General features: G+C 33.2%; 1 protein-coding gene and 1 long non-coding RNA gene across 2 annotated transcripts; one reads left to right on the forward strand and one right to left on the reverse strand.

The window, feature by feature from the left end:
* Positions 1-405: 405 nt before the first annotated feature.
* On the reverse strand, positions 406-1,838 carry LOC130626028 (uncharacterized). The gene is made up of 2 exons (XR_008981797.1): positions 1,214-1,838; positions 406-823 (listed from the first exon to the last, which is right to left on the reverse strand). It is a non-coding gene; the product is annotated as an uncharacterized LOC130626028 (long non-coding RNA).
* Positions 1,839-2,335: 497 nt separating this feature from the next.
* Positions 2,336-14,813, forward strand: LOC130625621 (uncharacterized). The gene is made up of 8 exons (XM_057440719.1): positions 2,336-2,420; positions 3,664-4,015; positions 7,475-7,592; positions 11,265-11,447; positions 12,657-12,861; positions 13,264-13,384; positions 13,950-14,014; positions 14,360-14,813. Exons 1-8 carry the CDS (start codon positions 2,389-2,391, stop codon positions 14,547-14,549), a joined length of 1,266 nt encoding a protein of 421 aa, XP_057296702.1. The 5' UTR covers positions 2,336-2,388; the 3' UTR covers positions 14,550-14,813.
* Positions 14,814-23,515: the final 8,702 nt, after the last annotated feature.

The following is a 23,515-nucleotide window of genomic DNA, read 5'->3' on the forward strand; positions in this document are numbered from 1 at the left end:
AGGGAGCACTTCGGTACTTCTTGGTATTAACAAAAGCTTAAAATTTTCTTAACATGCTCGAACGTTTTAAGCCTCTAATGTGATGTTCTGTAGTTTGAACTTATTGAAAAAAGTGCAAACGAGTAACAGCTGTTTAACGCTTCTGTGTGACTTATCTGTTTTACAAGAACTTCAAGTTTAGTCTTAATTTTTCACATGTTTAGCCTGAATTTGCTATACTCATAAAGTTTAATGTTTTTGGCGTCAGAGCGCTTAATGACTTTGGAAGCGCTCTGGATTAAAGACATTACACCAGATTTAAATACAAAAGAAGAATACAATAGCCACACATTAACCATCAAAGTCTGATTGATTATTTTATAATATACATATAAGGACTTTATGATTATAACTTAATTTTTTATGCTCAGATAACCTTATAAGAACGTAGTGTAAATACTGTATGATATGTGTATAGATATGTTTCTATTCTTAACAGTTTTAACTGTTTTTATTGATTCATTTCAAACCTTAAGATGAAATTTAATTTCAAAATATGTTTTCAAAATTTTACATTATTGGTTATTTTTATTGATTAATCTAATTACAGGGATTTTTTATCGTACAAGAAACTTCTTGTAATATTTATATCCAGTTGTAAACAAGTACATAATACCATACACAGCTTCAAAGTTATTCTTGTTGGACGTTGACTGGATCGTGATTTTGTTGGTCGAAACACCTCATTGATGCCAGATTTCTTAATATTATTTGCTATCTTCATTAGGTGTTTTTGTCCCCAATTTTATGTGGTGTATTTAAAACAGATGTACAGGGAACAACCCTAGAAATAAGAAAATTAAATCGGTATACATGCATAATCATCTACAACCTACGAAATAAAGCACTAGATGTTACTAATATATTAAAAAATGGTATAAAAATTATTATGCCCCATAGACATAAAGCAAGGTATCACAATTGACATTATGATCAGGAAGATAAAAAGATCAGGAAAAACTATTGTTTGCTTTGTCACAAGAGGGCTTAAAACGGGATTGAACAGTTGCATTAAAGTGATCAGGTGTCAAATTTCCAGTTGATGGTATTTAGCTTCCACACCAAAAAAAGTATGTATATATAAATATGAAACCAGAATCAGGTCTGTCTGAGTTTCATATGTTACGCTGGGTTTTTTGAAAGAAGGTTAGGGGCAAAAAAAGAGTGCACTTACAGTAGAAGCCAACAGCTTTATCAGTACACGTAATACAAGAATTCGTAAATCATTCATCATCAACGTTTTTTCAAAATGAACACAAAGCCATAGGCAATTTCCACACCCAAGACTTGTGATAAAATAGGTAACAGAATTAGCTATAGCTACACTAAAACTACACGATAATTTTTTTAAATAAATGCCTACTAAATTTTTTTTACAAAATTTAACTGACTCAATGAACTTGTGACACGTGTTAGCTAACCAATGTAACAAGCAACAAGTGAAATGAACTTTTTACATTATAACGAAAACAAAAATGTTGTTTAATACTCCTAAAGCATGAAGTACTTTTTATAACATTCTAGATGTATATATAACAAAAAGACACAGCTATCTACATACGAATAAAACATATACAACCCGCCCTAAAATAAATAAAAATCGACTTGTTTGTAGCAAAAGAATTAGATAAAATCGTTTCCGAGGAGTTGACATGGTCTAAATCCGCACCTGAGTTGTTGTTTTTATCTAATGCTGTAATCAAAACTTTCTACCTCAAGAGCGTAGATGCTGAAGATTGAACAGCAGATCTTAGGACCCGAGACATTTCCATTTGGGAAGAATAGTTCTTTCAACTGGTTTTAAGCCTATATTTCGGTGTGTTTCGTTTTATATGTGTCATTTTATTTTACTTCTGTATATATTTTGCGCATGCACATATTTTATTTTTTTAATACCATGCCGTACGAGAGCTAAAGAAACAATTTTTTGTAAAAGACTTATTATCTTATCTAAGGTTCCCATTTCAAGATGCGTTTATAGGTTTGACCAAAACATGTTTTTAGTAAACTAAAGAAATCTTGGATTTGGTACTTGTTAAAAATTAGTAGCTACATTGTGAAAGTGTTTGTTCACTAGTGACATATGTCAAAGTTATACCAGCATAGCAACAAATAAAAACAAAAATTAAATTGTTAGAATTATAAATTTATTATAAAATATTATTAAAATTATTAATTACTATTGAACTATATTGAATTGATGAAAGTAAATGTTCAATGAATAAATTTCTCTCTAGCTGTGCCGGCATTCATAAATGAAAATGTTTTTGATAAGCATTGTAAAATATTCCACACTACTCTTTCAAGTTTTCAAATACTTTTTGACATGAAAATTTAGTATCATTACAAATGTCGATGTTTTTTGTGATTCTGTTACTGTCGTAAGTAGAGAATATTTATTTTCTGCAAATCTATATACATATAGGTAAAATTAAAAATTTGAGAAATTCTGGACAAATCATTAACATTACACACCAACATCTGTGACTACACTCCACAGTAATTACTTTGAATTATTTAAAATTGCGGAGATGGGGTAGTGGTAGAGCATTCGACTTGTAACCAAAAGGTCTCAGGTTCAAGCCCTTATTCCGTCGCACTTTCAAGAAGTGTTATCATTACATTTGTAGCCATTTCTTCACCACAAATTGACATTTACAGCAACTAAGACCAACAATGTATTTCCAGCTGCTAATTAGGCAGGATAACCCTGCTCTCGCTACGATTCCCTGCTTGCTTGAAGTGCCAGCGTCAGGTGGAACCCGTTCACATTACAGTCTGAGTTTGGACTATTGTGCCTTCTTTGGTCCATTTAACTTGGTATAATTTACTTATTAAAATGAATACCATAATGATATCGAAAAGGGGAAAGGGTGTCCCCACAATGAATTGAAGATTTATCAAACTTTTTTCATTTAAAAACCTTGTTCGAACTATACCGCGATTTCGTAAATGCTTTAAACTGTATCTATATTCTTTCTGCAAGCTAAAACGAAATAAAACATTATTCATCCCTTTATTATTAACGTTTGTAAAAGAATGATATAAAGATGTTACTGCATAGGGGTTATTTGTTATGGGTTTATTGGGCTAATGTAACCTAGGTACTATCGAAGGGCAAGAAGAACGAACCGTTAAGATTAAATCCCCAGAGACGTCAAATTTCCTATTCCGTATTTATTTAATTACTTACCAACTAATATAAATAAAGTGAACCAGTTTTATTCAATGTTAAATTGTGCAAATTATGTCTAACATTTTATTCGTAGTGAATAAATTCGTGCAAATAATTATCGGTAAAAGATAAAATTTTGTTATGGTGTGATTCAGAAGAACGTTATTGCTCGTTTAAGGAAACTATTATTAAAGTGTAAACAACTTGAAGGCTAACTTAAAGGGGTAGAAAATTCAAAATCAACTAATCCAAAGCCATCGATTTGTAGGAAAGTAAAATATAGTTAGAAAAGTCACAAAAGGAAACACGTGTGCAAGAAAGTTTGGACATCATGTACAACTTGCTAAATAAAGAAGGAGTAGTATCGCCCATAGTAGCAGTAGGTTTGGCGCCATTACTTTGTTTTCTTATTTTTCTATTATTACATTCATTCATTAATTCTGTTTTAGCGCGTTTACCATTGCACATGCACAAACGTGTGAATCACAATATTTGTGTCGAAATGCTACCAATGATGGCGGAAAGTCATTCTTTGCATATTTTGCTGGTGAGCCTACCGAAGATTCTTTTTTGAATATAACCGACAATTTTCTAAACACCACTGCTGTAAATCAAAAAGCGTGTGTCAAAAAATGCATGCTCAATGCCACATGCTTTGGAGCAAATGCTGGACCAATGGAAACTATGTTTGACGGAATGCAAGTACATGAATTTGTTGAATGTCATCTCTTCAAAGATAACATGTATTCAAATAAATCATTGATGGTAGAAAAGACTGGCTGGATTCACGTTTCTCTTAAGGTAAAGTAGAAATAAGTAATTTTACTGACTAGCGAGTTGTACTGGACGTATAGAGGTCCTTTTTTATGATCAGTGGAGAGTTTACTATTACTATTCCGAATATTTATACAGAATATAGCCACTTCAGTGTTTGAAACACTGTTATCAATGTAGGTCCTGTGTTCAGAATGTATACATTAAGTATACGCCGGCATTACCTACCCATTTTCCCTCACATGGCATGGGTTGACCCGTAGCTGTGGTAAAGACACTTGCTAAACATGCCCGTGCTGTTGAACGAGCCACGAACCTTATGATTGCGAAGCGAGCTCCATAATTACAAGGCCACGCGCACACATCATCTGACAGCATTTTGAACGCGACAGGGCTAAAAGATTGCTTCCTTTGTTCTGATTGGTTGTTATATATTTTATCATTTGTTATTACCTTATTCCGTTACTCATGAAATTATCACGGTTTTTCAAAATTCGCGTTAAGTTAATGAACGTTAAGTTAATGAACCTTAAGTTAATGCAGTGTTAATTTAAAGACTGGTATTTTCATGACTCGTTAATTGAAATACTGTTAATTTGGTGACTTTTCTATAATATATAAAAGCCTTAATAAAAAAATAAGAAAATAAAATTCTTTTACAAATTTTCTACTACTTCCTCCTTATCAACGATAGCTCAACGATGCTCTCTTTTTCACCGATCTTTAAAATAGCTTTTGTATAATCTTCATACTCTGATCCAAAGTGGAAAATTAACTGAAAGCACTTTTTCTTCTAAAATTATATAATTTTTAACATTGCCTTTCCAAACAACAAAATCTTTTTTTTTTCGATTTCCAAACCGCCTTATAATAGAGTAGACCACTTCACTACCGTGGATTCTACTTTGGCCGTAATTATTCTCACATTCGCGTTACATAAATGTATTTTTGAAAACAACCTTGCTCAACCGCGTTAATTAAACGCACTTTTTAAAATAATTTAATGAACCGCGTTAATTTCATGACCGTTAATTTAATTTGCGTTTATTTCTTGACTTGTCAATTTCATGAAATAAGGTATTTGTTGTCAATGAATTAACTAAAATGTTCATTACAATTCGTTACATAATTAGCATTTTGGAACATTGCTCAGAGAATTAAATGTTATTCTGTTTTCAGCATTATTCATAAATTGGGCTTCCAAATAAAACAAGAAATGGAGAGATATGTTGGTTAGAAAAGCTGTCAAATTCTGCCAAACCACACCACAACTTAGAAAAACAAATGTTTTAAAAGAAATAATAACAACTTTGTATGTTTTAAATTTAAAAGGATATAAAATAATGATAAATAAGGATAGAGAATATTATTGGAGTAAATAGAAAGACGCTAATGTTATAGTCCTATTAAGTAGGAGATTCTCTTTAGAAAAGGAAACTCTTTTATACTTTATTTTTACTTTTTTTACTTTTTAATACTTTTATTTCGTCAGCGTAGGGTAACGTCATGAGTCATTAACTGCTGAAAGATATTGAGTTGCAATTTTCTCATCAGTGAGGTGTGATACACCAAAAATGTTTACAGAACCTTACCTTCAATTGACGTATAGTTTTACCGACATAAGTAGAGTTGCAGCCACTACAAAAAAATTTGTGTACGACGCCCCAAAGCCACAAACATGGCGAACAATTTCAAAGAAAACAAGTTAACTGTTTATGGAACAGTTTTCTTATTTCCTCGCTTAGCTACAGTGAAACAGAACCTACATATGGAAATATAATAAGAACCTGTTCTTTAGGAACATCGTAAGTAGACAAGGAAACAGACAGTATGTGTATATTATTGATAATTCTTTTGACACAAAAAAACTGGATAACAATACACAATAGCCACTTTTTCGATGAAACGTTTTTAAGAAATTTTATCCTGACGTAGAATCTAGAGAAAACTCAGCAGGTACAAGAAAAATAACAAATTGATGTGAATGAATGAAATAACAAAGAATACACTAAACCATATTTATATGGTAAAGATATAAAGCTGGTAAAAAATTATCTACATAGCATCGTCAATATATTGTTAGTTTGTATGCAGGTGAGCAGTCTTCAAAGCAGGCACGTTCGTGGAGAATAAGTTTATCCAAGGTCGGTTTCAAAAGGGGATCCGATTGCAATGCCATTAATGTGCTTTTTATAATCATCAAAAAATATAACATAAATTATAACATAATTTTTTGTAGCCTGACTGAGTAAAGTACGAAAATCGCCCAAGTTAGTGTCCATATATAGCAGAGACACACGTATATTAAAAGTCTCGTCAAGAGTCTATGGATATATATGTACTAGCCATGTAGAGATTACGATTTTCGTCAGTGAATAAGAAAGAATCCTTGACAGAGAATGAATTAGCAGTTAAGGGCTTTAACATTGCAACCAGAAACTGAGCTTATTATATGTTGGAGTGCCAATTGCAGAGATAATAGTTTTAGAAGGAGGCAATCCTCCTTTTGACTTTTTGTGCACGCAGAGTTTAATCTTCGATTCACGAATGTTGAGATATGAACTGGAATTAAGCAATATATAAACAAGATCCTTAATCAGGAGAGGAAGATTAGAGATATTTTAAAGACGTTACTTGATAAAAAATCTATATTGGATTGTAGATTTCTTATTGGGTCATTCCATGCCAACTTAACCAATGCTTCCATGTCGACCTTCACAGATTTTGTTGAAATTTTTACCACACATTTATATCAATAAGATCAATAAGATATGGAAATTCTGAAATTTTTAACTTCCTACCTCGAGTGGTTCCCAGGATATGACCTTCATAAATTTTCCCCATTCTGGCCATTTCCCAATATTAACGAAATCTTTTGTTTTATGTATGGAGACCCAATGTCTCTGAACGTCTATAATATCATAGTATTCCATCCATATTATTTAAAGAAACCAAACTGATATTACAAAAATTTTAGAATTTCGCCATTATGGCAATCCTTTTTTTTTAAAGAAATATTTTTAAAAAACTGTAATTTAGAGCAAAGTAGTCACATTCTTCTATATCACCCGTGAGCAGTTTAATAAAACAAAATAGTCATAAATCATACAATACACATGATACAATTGTTTATGGTCAGTATTTAGACAGGTTGCGAATAAAATATAACCCCTGCTAGATAATTTATTTCTTAAAGAAGTTCTGTTACAACAAATGTCTTTTTTCCTATGAACTCTAAGTAGTTTAGGAAAATAAAATAAATAGCTAGGCATATGTCATACAATTCACATAGAATTAAAACTTTAAAATAACGTTATTTACAGTCAATAAAACACAAAGTTAACCTATATTATATAAATTTTAAAGAAGTTCTCTCTACAATAAGTAAATCATTATTTACATTAAATTGACAAAAGCGAAAAGTGAAGGTAAAAGATTCAAAAGCAAGTTGAAATTTTTGATATAAGATAACTTGTTCTTTTTCAGAATACTGGCTGCGACGAAGGAAAATGTAAGAACAATGGTATTTGCATACCAGGCTATAATGACGATTCATTTACTTGTGAATGTCCGATGTCACACTGGGGAGATTTCTGTGAAGAGAGTAGGTTGCTTTCTTTTTCATCATATGCAATACCACATTTATTTACATAGCTAGCCTCACAAGTATCGATGGAAAAACCCTGTCTATTATTTCCCGGAGAGACCATGGCTTAGATGAAGAGTCCTTAAGTATTTACTTTTCATTTTGAACTACACACCCAATTAGGGTCCGCGTTCATCAGACAACTCCCTGCAACACCCAAAGACCCACACAATGTGCCATTTCCCCCATTTCCTTCACATAGCTGGGGTTAACCCGTGGTCATGGCAACATTCATTCACACATATTAAGTCACCTCCAATTTTACCCTCCTCTCTACTGTTTTGACAAGATTTGACATCAACTTTGTCAGCGTCTATATTATTTTGACAAGATTTGACATCAACTTTGTCAGCGTCTATATTATTTTGACAAGATTTGACATCAACTTTGTCAATGTCTATATTATTTTGACAAAATTTGACATCAACTTTGTCAATGTCTATATTATTTTGACAAGATTTGACATCAACTTTGTCAATGTCTATATTATTTTGATAAGATTTGACGTCAACTTTGTCAATGTCTATATTATTTTGATAAGATTTGACGTCAACTTTGTCAATGTCTATATTATTTTGATAAGATTTGACGTCAACTTTGTCAATGTCTATATTATTTTGATAAGATTTGACGCTAACTTTGTCAATGTCTCTACTGTTTTGACTAGATTTGATGTCAACTTTGTCAAATAGGTTCAAATAATTACTTCTAACCATCCTGAGTTTAAGATTTGCTGATAATAACAGCTAAAACAATCAATGTAGTAATTTTATTTTGGAACGGCTAACCTGCAGTATTTTAAATTTTAACCTCAGAAACACAAAGCCTAAGATACCAGCTGGAGCATCAAAAAAATATAAACTCAAAAGTGTCAAAGAAAATTGGAGTGTGAAATGTAAAAAACTAAATCTGCCAAAATACTTGTAAAGTAAATCAAGGTTCACCAAGAACAATTGAGCAAAACCCATAAAATTTTAATCACTAGAAAAATTACATACATAACAAGATAACATAATTCATTGGATCAAATGAAAAGAAAATGATCACGAAATTTCCAAAACCTACAATTTGCATCATGTGAAATAAAAATCTATATACCAAAAATTAGTTATTTAGTCTGTTGCATACCACCTTGCTAAATTAAAACTTTAAACAAATAAAACAACTTAAATTTCAATTAATTTTATTAATTATTGTAATCAAAATGAACGAAATAAAGTTCAAATTTGCTCTCAAAATTACCATGTATAAACGTTATCCCGCTCTTGCTTATTTCTAACTAGTCGTCTACCCGTTGAAATAACCACGGGTTCGCCTGCCTTTATATATCGCATTTCGTGTTCCGTAACAGACAGACAAACAGACAAACGACGGTTATTATTATAAAGACTAGTCGGTAAGGCCCGTGTAAAAATCCACTGAGGCAGTATAAAAATGAAAACGAAATCTTATTTGAATTTTGATGACGTCAGCAACCCATCCAAATGTTTTCACATTGCCCCGTAAAGCTTAAAGCGCTGATCAAGAAAATGTATATGATCGTGTGCTTTTAATGAGCGGTTAATGAGATATAAGGGTTTAAAACTTTTGCTGACGTCATCAGCCCGTCCATTCCGAAACGGATTCGGGGATCCAGGTTTGAAAAACTTACCCAAATTGGTCCCAGGTTGTCCCAAGTTACCTACGCGGTGAAAAATCATTGACGTCACCACCTCGTTTCCAAGTTACTTGGCCTCAAAGTTTTAGGTGCACTGTAATGGCTTCATTAATTTAATATAGGATATTAACGTTAATGTAGTGTTATTTTCGTCGCGTCGTAACATCAGAAAATTTAACATATTAGACATGCATTTTTCGGCAGCATCAAAGGAAAATTAACACATCCACTTTGCCTGTCACAGACACACAGACACACTTAGCGTATTATTATAAAGACTAGTATTTAGACCCGTGTAAAAATCCACTATAGATACCGAATAAAAAAACAGCGAAATAGTGAGCGAAATTAACCATAAAATTCATTGTTCTTTTCATCAAAACGTTTTGTTGGTAATTCCATTTAAGCTGAAATAAATAAAACCAATATGTTTTTCATATAACAATAGACACGTGCTTAAGGGAATAATAAAAATTAATTACCCGTGCATTTTATGTAATTAAGTTTATATTACACAAAGCTTTTTATGAGAACAATGAAATAGATTAACCATCACTTTTTTAAAACAAAAATTTTAAATCAATTTGAAAAAGCACACAAAAGACAGAAAAAAAATAAAAGTTTACCAAAAGTGACATGTTACTGCGGCTGTTTCTTTAGAAAAAAATAACACATCCACTTTGCCTGTGACAGAGACACGGAACTGGCGTATTATTATATAGACTAGTTATTTAAACCCGTGGAATAATCCACTTAAATTTATTGTGCTTCTTATAACAAAAAGGTTTGTCGGTAATTTTTTTAAGACGGCTGAAAAAGAAACGTTTTAAACGAAATCCCGTGGAGATATAAAAGGTTAAAAACATTTAAAATTTATTCTATGTTTCTTATCACAAAATCATTTGTTGTCAGTTTCATTTGAAAGGCGCAAACAATTAAAACTTTTGAACGAAATTGACAACTATAATAATAACGTTAATTGCCTATGACTTTACTCGTATAACAATTTATAACAAAGCTCCCGTTACGGTAAATTTAAATTCACATACAATAAAATTAACTAATTAATTCACTTTATTTTATAACGTGATTTGTTTTAGCCAAACAGCGAAATTCATTGCTCTTTTCATCAAAAAGTTTTGTTGTTAATTCCATTCAAGCGGGAATAGATAAAACCAATATTACGGGAGTAATAAAAAATTAATTAAAAATTACCTGTGACTTTTGTGTAATAAAGTTTACATCATTACACAAAAGTTTTTATGAGAACAATAAAATAAATTAACCATGACTTTTTTAAAACAAAAATTTGAAAACAATTTAAAAAAGCACACAAAAGACAGAATAAAAAATTAAAGTTTAAAAGTGACATGTTACCGCGGCTGTTTCTTTAGAAAAAACAACACATCCTGTTTGCTTGTCACAGAGACACGGAACTGGCGTGTTATTATATAGATCACGAACCACACTTCACAACTCTGTAGCCATGGCCACTCCTAAAAGGGTATTTAAACATTTTTTGATATAAAGTTGCAAAATGTTAATGTCACGACGATTTAGCCTGTTTGGAACAATAATAGAATTAATAATAAAAAAAAGGAAACATCTAGCTAGCAATACCGATATAACTGGCTAGCAAATGCAGCATTGGCAAATAGTCAATTACATTGGCAAATAGTTAATCACATTGGCAAATAGTTACATTGGCAAATAGTCAATCACATTAGCAAAAAGTCAATCACATTGGCAAATAGTCAATCACATTTAAGAATTAATTTTTGGGTCCAACATAACTAAAAAGTGATTCTTCACAAAGTAAATTTATTTTTTTTTGACAAACGCACAAATGTGACAGCAAAATTTATTTTTAAAAATTCAACTATAGTACGAGTTAAATTATAAACTTAAATTAGGAAAGAAAACTTTCTACTATAAAAATAACATTGTTATTTCTTTATTTTAAACACTTTTAGAACGGCCGTTTGCATTCGGAGGGACGACAACCGGACTTACAGTAGCATACTGCCATTACCCATTTAGTTATGGAGGAAAGGAGTACAAAGATTGCACCTTTGATGCTCCTCCAAGTCTCACTGCAGTTAGGGCGTGGTGTGGCACAACTGCAGACTCTAGTGTATTTGGATACTGCGCGTTTAGTAGGTGTTTTTGGTATTTCTCAGTCTTGTATACTTTATTATTGTTAGTCAGTATTTTAAAGATGGTCATTGTTCTGGTGAGTATTTTTATTGTCCCAAAATGGAACATTGTTTTATCATCTACAATATATCCTGAATTCAAAGAAATGTCACTGTTTATGTCTAAAATACATAATTTCGCCACCTCTCACTAACAGATTCTTACGTCTTAACAAGAAGCCAAGATGGCTACGAAAATAACGTCTTCCTTTATTTGCGCAAAAGACATTCTAGAAGAATTAATGCAATAATATTCCACATACCTTTTTATTCACTCGTACCAAGCTTTCAAAAACGAAGCAGTTTAATCTTTGGACCATTTTTAGTTGAATGGTTTATTAAGGTGATAAAAATTACTATTTTGATGTCTTAGTCATTTTCAGCATTTCACCTCTCCCTAGAAAACAGAGCTATTAGAAAAGTAAGAATTAAATTTGGGAGAAATTGGTGGGAATAAAAACCATAAATATGTGAAAGAACTTTTGAAGTTTTTTGAATTTTTCTGAGTCACCCCTTCCAATGTATTTTAACCTCCAAATTAGATGTAAAAATGCACGTCTGCACTTTGTTTTTCCATATTATGTTTTTTTTTTGAGGAATGAGGGGGACCCTTTTTTTTTCAATTTTACTTTCTACAAATAATACCAGTTACCAAAAATGAAATTGCAGTCCAGTTTTCATGTTCGGAAAAATTGAAATTTGGTAAGAAAAGCTTTGCATGGACCAATTGTTTCAAATGACTTTATTTGAGAGCAAAGACGTTTTTCCTAGTTAAAGGCTTCCTGCAGTTTGGGTAGGGAGCTAAAATAATTTCTTATTAGCATATTGCTCCAGATTTTGCATCACAATGGAAAAAGTAAATGACGTTTTTGGAACAACGCAAAACGGCCATTAGGCATGGTGCAATGTTATGGCGGCAATGTTATAGTCGCCGTAATAATTTGCCTTTTTTGCAGAAGGGGGAGAGGAAGCAAAAAAGCCGTTAACAAAAGTTATGAAAGAGACTTCATATTGCCACGATCTTGGCAGAAATGTTTCTTAACACCGGGACATGTAAAGTAAATAGGCTAATGAAGGCAAATCTGTGTACATTCACGTTACATCAAAACAAAGGTGTGATTCATGCTTTAACTGTTTCAACGCGTTGTATTTTGCAACTATTCCATTTAGAGGCTATTCCTAATTGGAAGTTTACATTTGATGCAAGCAGAACAGAAGCTTCGAATACAGGCAGCAGTTCAGAGTGTGAATCTACTATTACGGCTAATTCTAAAATTGTGTCCGTCCCAGAACGGCCTGGAAATGTCTTGTATGTATATGGAGGGACAGCGATGACAGCTTTGTCCAATAACGATGAAACTCATTCTTGCTATCTGTAAGAGAAAAAACTATATTAAAAAATTTGTTTTTCCCTTTTTGTCTACCATGTTCTAAAAAATCCATAGTTACAATTTAAGCGAAAAGGACCCTCCCCATAAAAATCTCAGCATTTATTTACCAGCATAACTCATCCACCAAATAGTATTAATTTAATTGCCCAGGAGATAATGTCCACTCAAATGGTCTTTTTGCAAGAGAAATCAATTCAATTTTTTTAATTCTGTGATTGCCTAGTTAGAGTTAATATCCTACAGATCAAAAGTTACCAGCCCACCAATAGGTCATTAAACTGTTTTTCTGTATTATGCATTTCGTAACCACAAAGAGACGTAAATCTCTATTTTAGTCAGCTACCTATTAAACTGTATGACTTATTAATTACTTTTAATTTTACTAGTGATGTTGACACTTGTTCAGGCATTACATTTGCATTGTGGGCAAAGTTATTGCTAAAAGATTTGAAACAACAAACTGCCTCCTATCCTTCTTCTCAAAGGACAACTGTCTTGCATGAGGATGTAAGTATCATGATTACTATTCCTTGGTGTCGTTGGAGTTAGTAGCAAGAAGGACAAATAATTGGTAAATAAGGTTTTAAAAGCGTAAGCTTAATGTTAGAAGGATTTTTTTTAAAAAAAATAAGCACATTTTTAGAACTGCCAATACTTAGACAAAAAGATGATAAAGAACACAAAAAAACACTTTAAGAGTGACACAAGGAATATCTTTCTTGGTTTATGTACACAAATCCTTCTAATCCTTCTCCTTTTATACAAGTATATATCTTCCAAAACTTAATCTGGTTAATATTTCTGTGGTGAATATTAAAACAAGGTAATATGAACATGTTACGGTGTCCCGAGAATCCGAACGCAGGCATATTCCACAATGTATCTATATACAGCAAAAGGGTGAGAGCAATTGAGCAGCTGTATTTTTCAGCCTAGTATGGGCTATGGCATGGTATAGCCTCATTATAACAAAAATTACATGAACAAATGATAATTTAATTAGAATACTAAAGAGTGTCTGTGTTAAAATGTGACTGTATTTAGGAATTAATGGAACTCATTCTAACTTTAGAACTTGGGTCCAACACTATGGTATGATTATCAAACAAGAAATTGGACGATAGAGTATCAGTCAATGTATGATGTAGTATTCTCTACTTTTTTATATACTTTATTTCTTTTTGTTGATTTCTCCATTAGACATCTGTGTGTTAAATATTTAGGTCCCATGGAGCCTTTAATCTTAGCCATTATTTGTAACTACTGCCAAAATGTTCTATGAAATGCTTATAATCAATGCTAACAAAATTAAGGTCACACAGAAATACATGTACGATTAGAAAATATCGATATTTCGTCAAAAAAAAACAGTACGCTGAAGATGTTCGTTTCCTTCTTATATCTCTTCTTTCATTTTTTGACACTTTATCAAGTAGATTTAAGCTGTTTGTTCGTAAAGAATCTCTTTCTCTTGTGTCTTAGGTCTAAGCATGCAATAGCATCACATGGACCATATAACCCGCTTGAATGGAGACATTTTGGCGTTCAATTTGATGGAACAACACTTAACTTTTTTATTGACGCGGTTCATGTTGCATCAGGAGCAAGTAAGCTTGTCATATTTCGTTCTGTAAAGAATTTTTTTATATGTACGCGTTACCAGCTTTATTGATAAAAACAGTTGGTTTACTTGATTTCAGTACTATTTTTCTAGCTTAGATCAATGCTATTTAAAGCCATCAAAATGTGGTATCGAATAGAGTTACAAAAAAATATTAGGAAAATTATGATGCAAAGATTCGAAAATCAACGGCTGTAATTAAGGGCCGTTTATAAAGACCGTCAACTTTTAAAATGGCTTTTTAGGCAGTTTATGCGGCAGGAATATTCAATTTGCATTTTAAACTCTAAAAAATTTTTTAAAAAATTTAGAGAAAACAAGTAGTGACTGTTGAAAATAGGCACTCTTGCCGTAAGAACATTATAGAACCTTGTGTACTATCTAGAAATATAAGAGACATTGGAGAATATTCCAGAAATAAGATAACTATACTAGAAACTACTAATAGTAAATAGAGAACAATGTGCTAAATATAGAACATCTGGAATATACTAGAACATTCTAGAGTATCTTATCTTTAATATATAAATAGGAGAACGTCTTGTAAATTTAAGAGTCATAGAGTCATAAAGTTATTGGAGCAGTCGAAGCAACTCTGCAAATATATAAAGTTTACATTTCAACAGGTTATGGGCCCAGTCTATGCCCAAGAAGATTGAATATTAAAAGAAATAATATTCAAGAAGAAGAAGCCATCTTGTGTGTCCGACAAGTTTGTTTTGATTTTGGTTTGGATTGGTGTAAAGTTCGCACGAAAAATCGTATTGTGGAAACCTGAAACGGATTATCCGGATTAGTTGAATACGGAACAAATGGCGATGGAAAGCACCAAAGTATTGATAAAACCATTGAATGGAACAAACTACGCTACCTGGAAGGTACAGTGTAGAATGGCGTTAATCAAAGATGGAGTTTGGGGAATTGTTGATGGAAGAGAAAATGCTCCAACTGAAGAGAGAGAAATTCCGAAATTTAATTTGCGTAGAGATCGTGCGTTAGCAACGATTGTTTTGTCGGTGGAACCAACGCTGTTATACCTGCTTGGACCAGATCCAGAAGATCCTACTGAGGTTTGGAAGATGTTGGCAGACCAGTTCCAAAAGAAGACATGGAGTAATAAATTGACACTACGCAGGAAGTTGTATGACTTGAAGTTGAAAGATGAGCAATCTGTTCAAAAGCACGTTAAAGCTTTGACAGAAATTTTCGATGAACTTGCAATTATTGGAGACCCGTTGGATGATGAAAGTAAAGTTGTTCATTTGTTAGCAAGCTTACCAGACTCGTATGATATGCTAGTTACAGCTCTGGAGGCTAGTGCTGAAGTACCGAAGCTTGAAGTCGTAACTGAACGATTGTTACACGAGGAAAGCAAGCGGAAAGATAAGGACACTTTGGAAACGAATGTCAGAGCAATGACATCGAATCATGGAAAGCCAAGAAAGGGACCCAGATGTTATCACTGTGGAAAGATTGGTCATGTGAAACGATATTGCAAAGAATTAACGAAGAAGTTCGAGAGACAGACTCCTTCGACGTACGGTAAAAATCGAATGAAGCCGCAAAATGTGTGTACGGCTGAAGAAGAAGAAGATGATGACGAAGAAATCATCAGTTTAGTTGCTGAAAATACTTTGGCAGTCAAAGGAAAAAGTAACTGGATAGTTGATTCAGGCGCAACATGTCACATAATTGTTCGAAGAAATTTCGTCACTTGAAATACCACAAGATATCACTGTCAGTGATGGATATTCAGTACAAGCAATTGGAAAAGGAACAGTAACCTTGGAAATGAACATTTCAGAAAACAGAAACGTTGTATGCAAGTTATCTGATGTCTTATTTGTACCACAACTTTCGTACAATTTACTTAGTGTATCAAAAGCTGCAACAAATGGAAAGAAGTTTCAGTTTGAAGATTTCAAATGTGACATCGTGGATGCGAAACACGGAATCATTGGTACAGCAACAAAGCATGGCAACCTTTACCATCTCAACTGTAATGGATTGAGAAATAAGAAGAATCACACAGTTATGAAATGTGATAATAACGCTACAACAAAGGAAGAAATTTGGCATAGAAGATACGGTCATCTCGGTGTGCAGAATCTTAAACGATTGGCAAGGGACAAACTTGTTGAAGGGTTTGATTATGATGCAACAAAGAAACCGACATTTTGTGAACCGTGCATTGATGGGAAACAAAGCAAAATACCGTTTCCGAAGGCAGGAGGAGATCGATCGAAAAATCTCCATGGTATAATCCATAGCGACGTTTGTGGAAAGATAGAAACAAAATCACTTAGTGGTGCAGAATATTTTGTTACATTCATTGACGATAAATCAAGATACGTATGGGTATATGTCATGAAACACAAAAGTGAAGTGTTTGAGAAATTCAAAGAATGGAAAGCAACTGTGGAAAAATCGACTGGAATTCAGATAAAAACGTTTAGAACTGACAATGGTGGAGAATATACATCCAAAGAGTTCGAAGACTATTTGAAGAAAGAAGGTATTCATCATGAGTTGACAATTCCGAAAACACCGCAACAAAATGGAGTTGCAGAGAGGATGAACAGAACACTCGTGGAATCTGTAAGACCAATGTTAGCAGATTCAAAGTTACCAAAACGATTTTGGGCCGAAGCCTTGGCTACAGCAACGTACCTTCGTAACCGATGTCCAACGACAGCAGTTAAAGGGAAGACACCCTTTGAAGTATTAACTGGAAAGAAACCAAATGTCGAAAATCTACGAATTTTCGGATGTGATGCGTATGCTCACGTACCAAAAGATGAAAGAAAAAAACTTGATTCAAAAACCAAGAAGAGTGTATTTCTTGGATACGGTGATGGAATCAAGGGATATCGTCTATATGACAACGACAAGAAGAGAGTCTTTTACAGCCGAAATGTGACATTCAATGAAATCTGTGGTGAATTGAAAGACGACCGTGACATAGACGAACCAAAAGTAGAGATCGAATTACAACCTCGTGAAGAAAACACATATAATCAAATACAGGAGGAGCAAGAGCGACAAGTAAGAGAACGACGGCCTCCTGATCGTTACGGAGAATGGGTATACATCACTCAAGAAGAAGATCCAAATACATTTTCTAAAGCAATCAAAGGACATGATGCAGACAAGTGGATGCAAGCAATGGAAGCCGAATTGGATTCTCTACACAAAAACGAAGTATGGGAGTTGACTGAATTACCTCCAAACAGAAAAGTTGTTGGCAGCAAATGGGTATACAAAAAGAAACAAGACTCTGATGGGAATGTGGAACGATACAAAGCAAGATTGGTTGCACAAGGATACAATCAAAGATATGGAGAAGATTATGACGAAACAACTTCTCCGGTAGTGAGATTCGAATCAATACGAACGTTGATTGGATTGGCAGTCAAGAAAGAACTTCACCTACATCAACTCGACGTTGGAACTGCATTTTTGAACGGTGAACTTAAAGAAACCATATATATGAAACAACCAGAGGGATTTAAAATTCTAGGAAAGGAACACTTGGTTTGTAAACTCAAGAAAAGTATCTATGGATTGAAGCAATCATCTAGATGTTGGAACGAAGCACTTGACAAACATCTAAAGAGTATGGGCTTCAAACAATCAAACAACGATCCTTGTATATGCACGCTTGAAACAGATGAAAAAACATTCATAATCGCTGTATATGTTGATGATATCATACTGGCCGGAAACAATCAAAAACGTATTGATGAATTTATCAAGATGATTGGAGATAGATTCGACATCAGAGACATGGGGAAGATGAACCATTTTCTAGGAGTCAAGATAGAATATTTTAGTGCAGGAAGAATTTGGATTGGACAACCAAGTTACACAAGAAATCTACTCAAGAAGTTTTCAATGGAAAATTCCAAACCTGTGGCAACACCTGTAGAGATTGGAAGCAAACTCATCGAATCAAATGAAACAGATAAACTCGTTGATCCAGAGATGTATCAATCAGTAGTTGGACAGTTACTTTACCTTTCTACGAGAACACGACCAGATATCGCTTATGCTGTGAGCAATGTTGCCAGATTTTCATCAAAACCGTCACAACAACACTGGATTGCCGTTAAGAGGATCATGAGGTATCTCAATGGAACAATTGATTATGGTCTTTTGTACGAAAAGAATTCAACAATAGAAGGATTTTCTGACGCAGATTGGGCTGGATATTTGAATGATCGTAAATCAACTTCTGGATACGTATTCATGATGAGCGGAGCAGCAATCAGCTGGAACAGCAAGAAACAAACATGTGTAGCTTTGTTAACTGCAGAAGCCGAATATATTGCATTATCAAAAGCTTCACAGGAATCGATTTGGCTACGACGACTTTTAGCAGACATGGGAGAAAAGCAGCCAAATGCAACAATCATCAATGAAGATAATCAATCAGCCATCGCAATGACAAAGAATCCTCAATTTCACGGACGAGCCAAACACATTGATATGAAATATCATTACGTAAGAGAGCAAGTTAAATCAAACCAAATCCAATTGAAGTACTGTCAAAGTGGAGATATGATCGCAGATATAATGACGAAAGGAATCGGACGAGTACAGTTTGATAAGTTGCGAATGATGATCGGATTGAAGAACCTTACGGACGAGGAGGAGTGTTGAAAATAGGCACTCTTGCCGTAAGAACATTCTAGAACCTTATGTACTATCTAGAAATATAAGGGACATTGGAGAATATTCCAGAAATAAGATAACTATACTAGAAACTACTAATAGTAAATAGAGAACAATGTGCTAAATATAAAACATCTGGAATATACTAGAACATTCTAGATTATCTTATCTTTAATATATAAATAGGAGAACGTCTTGTAAATTTAAGAGTCATAGAGTCATAAAGTTATTGGAGCAGTAGAAGCAACTCTGCAAATATATAAAGTTTACATTTCAACAGTGACATAAAGGATGCCGTGGCAGATTTCATCGACCGCGTTTACATAAAACTTCGGTTAAATAAACGGATTCTCAAGCGGCCGTTTGTTAGGTAACGCGCCAGCCTCATTTACTACCGAGATATAGCTAGCGATTACTGCGGAGATTACCATGGCGGCCACCTAAGTTTTTTTATTTTATTTTGATCTTAAATTATTTCATAAGGTCTGTGTTTTGTACATTATAACTTCGGTGTAACATATGAGTCTGGTACTATTTCAGGCGATCGCTCAAGTGTCATATATACTTTTATGGCTTTTTAAAATAAAGCATATTTATTAATATTTATCCAAATCTTTTTCCCCACATTCGAAATGCTTGGTAACATCATAGGATTCATGTTGTTAACAGCGTATGTGATCAAACAAAAGATCTGCTTACGTAATGGTGATTACAGACATAAATAATAGCTGTATTTTGCAGATTTCAAATGATATTTAACAGACCAGATTATTGTTTAAAGCAAAAAGCCTGAAAAACGACTTAGGCAGCTGCCTAGCTTACCGCGATGCACACTCCCGCGGTAAGTTAACCTCTAATGTAGGCGGTCGCCTACATTTTTTCAGTAATGCAAAAAATTTTGTCGTGCAAAAATTAAACATGTCCTCTTGCAAAAGTTTGTGCTCTAGATTTCTCAGTTTCTTTACCAGCGAACAGATCTTCCCCTAAGATCTTCAACTTTCTGCTATGCAAGAGTACGCGCTCATTGGATAGGTAAAAAATTAGAGAAAGCATTTGAAGTATGTAGCAACAGAGTAAAAACAAGTGTTCTTGTGATGACAAACCCAAGCCGCTTAAACTCTTACGGCTTTTAAACCGAAAGAAGTTTAAAATGGGCTTTTTTATCGCTGTTTTTACTACCTTACGGGAAAAAATTATTGCGCAAGACAATAATGTGAACGAAGAGATTGCAGAATAAAAGATTGCAAATTTGGCCAAAATTAGTTTCTTCTGCAATTTCTAGCCAAGAGAAGCAATCTGCAATCTTTTCTTCAGCGATTCCTAAAAAAATTAGCTATATTGCAAGATTCCCCTCAATTATTTGCATCAAAAGAAATTTTCAAATGAAAAAGTCTTAATGACAAAGATGACTGCTGCCACTGTTACTACATATTGTACAATTTATTGTAATAACTAGTGTACAATTCTGTACAATTTTATACAAGATTGTCTTCTTTGAAGTCACTATATATTTCACGTCGTTAGACCTGGCGATATGTATATATTGCATGTGGTTACATATAGAATTAAGCTGTAGCTCTAAAATTAATGAATTATCACTCATGTATAGGTGTGTCGCAAGCAGGAGCAACGCATACAAGTGGAATACAGTTGTTTAGTCACAAAGGTTTTGCGAATTGTGTTGCTGGTTACTACATGATTGATGACTTTGTATTCTTCTCCGACAAAATAGTTCCCATATTGGCTATATATCTATCAGGTAAGAACGAGACAACGTACTAATTTTGTATTTATAGTTTGCGTTCTTCCTTGCTTTGCTAGAAACAGAGAAAAAAATCAGCTGACAATATACTTTACGTTAATACGCTTTACAGGATATTGCTTAAAACTGAAAACTTGAAAACTTAACTTGATTCCATATGGCAAAGTATGATCAATTGCAATGTATGAAAAAGATATTGTTAAGCATTCTTTTGGCATCAAAAACACGCATTGTTCCCCCAAAAAAGCACACTTTGGTATAGAGAAAAATGCTATCCAGGACACACCCTTTTTATATGCGGCATGTGAAAAGCAATTATAAACTTAGTATCATATCATTAATGTAAAATGTCTTTTCCCAGGCTTCTTCTGAAGTATTCCCCCTCACAAAACCAGCACCTTGCGGGTAATTTTTACACATGTTTTAATTCTCAAATATTTAACCTGTGATATGAATATAATTTGGGAAGAATTTTGCACAAAAGATAACAATATTTTAACAATATGTATGTTGAAACAAACAAACAATATTCTTTCTTATAATAACAAGCGTGTAGCCACTTCCATCTCCATCCCTAATTTAGCATTGTTATGAATAAAGCTGTGAATGGATAAATAAACAAATAAATGCCCTTTTTTAATATGTATCAACTTTAATCTTAATCGGAAATGCATTACGGAAAAAATAAAAGTTGAAAGACCTATTTCCATATCCATTTCCGTTCCGCTGAATATACATACCAAATTACCGAATAACATGAAAACGAGATTAGTTATGAGCAATTTTTAGTTTGCGGTGAAATAGTGCAGATATGGTTTGTTATTAACATTTGATGATAATATGGGATAATAGCATGTATCATTTGGCCGTTCTAATGCTTTTTTTATTATTCTTGGTGTTAAATGAGCTAGGTATTAGCTAGTTTTAAATATGATATGAGTAGTTAGCTAGATGGCTGACTGACTTGTTCCAAACAAACGTGAAATTTCAGGCTGTGTACCAAAATTGGTGATGTTACTGATATAAATCCTGTGTCTCCAGTTATTGAGTGTACCTTATTTTTTAAACAACATCTGTGAAAATAACATTAGCCAGGGTTACTGTGGTTTTAAAATAGTATTTGAATTGACCTTCTTGGGGGTGCCTTAACTCGTTAATTTTTTTTCAAGTAAGGGTAGTTTTGGAAGTATTTATAACTCACATTTTACACATTTGTGATTTCAGATTTAGGATACTAATTTGACTTGGTGAGAAAAGTTGGAATTTAAGTTTTCCTTGGAACCTTCTTGCTTATTTGTGTTAAATTTTAACCCTCATCTTAGATTGAATTTGGTGAAAAAAACTATTTAAAATTTCCAAATAAAAGGTTGACTAAAAGAATGATATCCTAGTTCGTAAATTTTGCAATCAGAGAGTTATTATCTTGGTATTTTTCAGGCGAATGAAATTGTCCAGTGATTTGGCTCAGTCAAAAACAAATTTTTTCTTGAGAGAATCACAAAAACACAAAATGTTTACTGACGTACTGTCTAGATAAAAAGAAATTTTTTATAAAATTTTGTCTACAAAATGCTTGTCATGTCGAACTTTACCTTCAATAACGGAAAACAATGAGAAATGTTTTTGTGACGTCAAAAAATGGAAAAATTCCATGGAGATTATTTTTTGTAAGTAAACAATTTTACCAATTCTGCAGGATTAATTTTCGAGATTTCATGTAAGTAAGAATACAAATTACATAAGGACCTGGCTTTTAAGAACATTGAGACTGAGACTTCGCCAAAAATTAAGCACGTTTACAGCTGAAATCCGGACATTCTTATAAGAAAAAGTAGGCTTCTTTATCTTCCTTTTTTTGAATAAAAACCTAAAAAATAGAGTACCATTTAAAAAAAGACTTTACTTTTTTTTTACATGCAGATTTATGATCAGGTCTATGCTTCATCAATTAATATTACTTACAAACTGTAAGTATTAAGGTTAGACCATCGCAATGCTTGATACAAATGTACGATTATTGACAGTCAGTAAAAGAGAGAGTAGTGACGGAGGAAGTGATGCAGTTTCATAATCACAATAGCCAATAGTTTAAAAATGTTAATTTAAATAACATTTTACGCAACAAATGTTGAAAAATGATTTGTTGATTACTCATGCATCTATTATGTATGAAAATGCTATAAGAAAATCCAGCCTTTTTAAGTCAATGTTACTTTTCGCTGGGGTTTCTGGAGTACTTTTGTTAGCATCAGTCAAGCATATTCAGTATTCAACATTGATTTTGGGGGAATGGAGAGCTCAAAATAAAATTCGCAATATGTTATTCCAGGGTTGAAGCTTAGCTGGCTACTTTGGCTACTACCAGCAAGCTAATTTTGATTTTTTGAACTGATGAGAGTAATTTGAAGTGTCACTGAGCTTTAGTAAACTGTATATTGAGTTTTAATTTTATATTAACTTGGAAACAGTAACAAAAATGTATTCACATCATTCTAAAAACGTGTCTAGGGTTCAGGTTTAGGTAGCTACCTTACATATACCAAAAGATACCCCCTTAAAATCTGCAATACTTTTTTTCACA

This window comes from Hydractinia symbiolongicarpus, chromosome 14 (assembly GCF_029227915.1).
Source record: "Hydractinia symbiolongicarpus strain clone_291-10 chromosome 14, HSymV2.1, whole genome shotgun sequence".
NCBI classification, from domain to species: domain Eukaryota; kingdom Metazoa; phylum Cnidaria; class Hydrozoa; order Anthoathecata; family Hydractiniidae; genus Hydractinia; species Hydractinia symbiolongicarpus.

Coding starts and splice junctions, on each gene's coding strand:
- LOC130625621 (XM_057440719.1), top strand. CDS start 2,389: ATGTCGATGTTTTTTGTGATTCTGTTACTGTC. Junction 7,593..11,264: donor GGGAGATTTCTGTGAAGAGA/GTAGGTTGCTTT, acceptor AAACACTTTTAG/AACGGCCGTTTGCATTCGGA. Junction 12,862..13,263: donor GAAACTCATTCTTGCTATCT/GTAAGAGAAAAA, acceptor TAATTTTACTAG/TGATGTTGACACTTGTTCAG.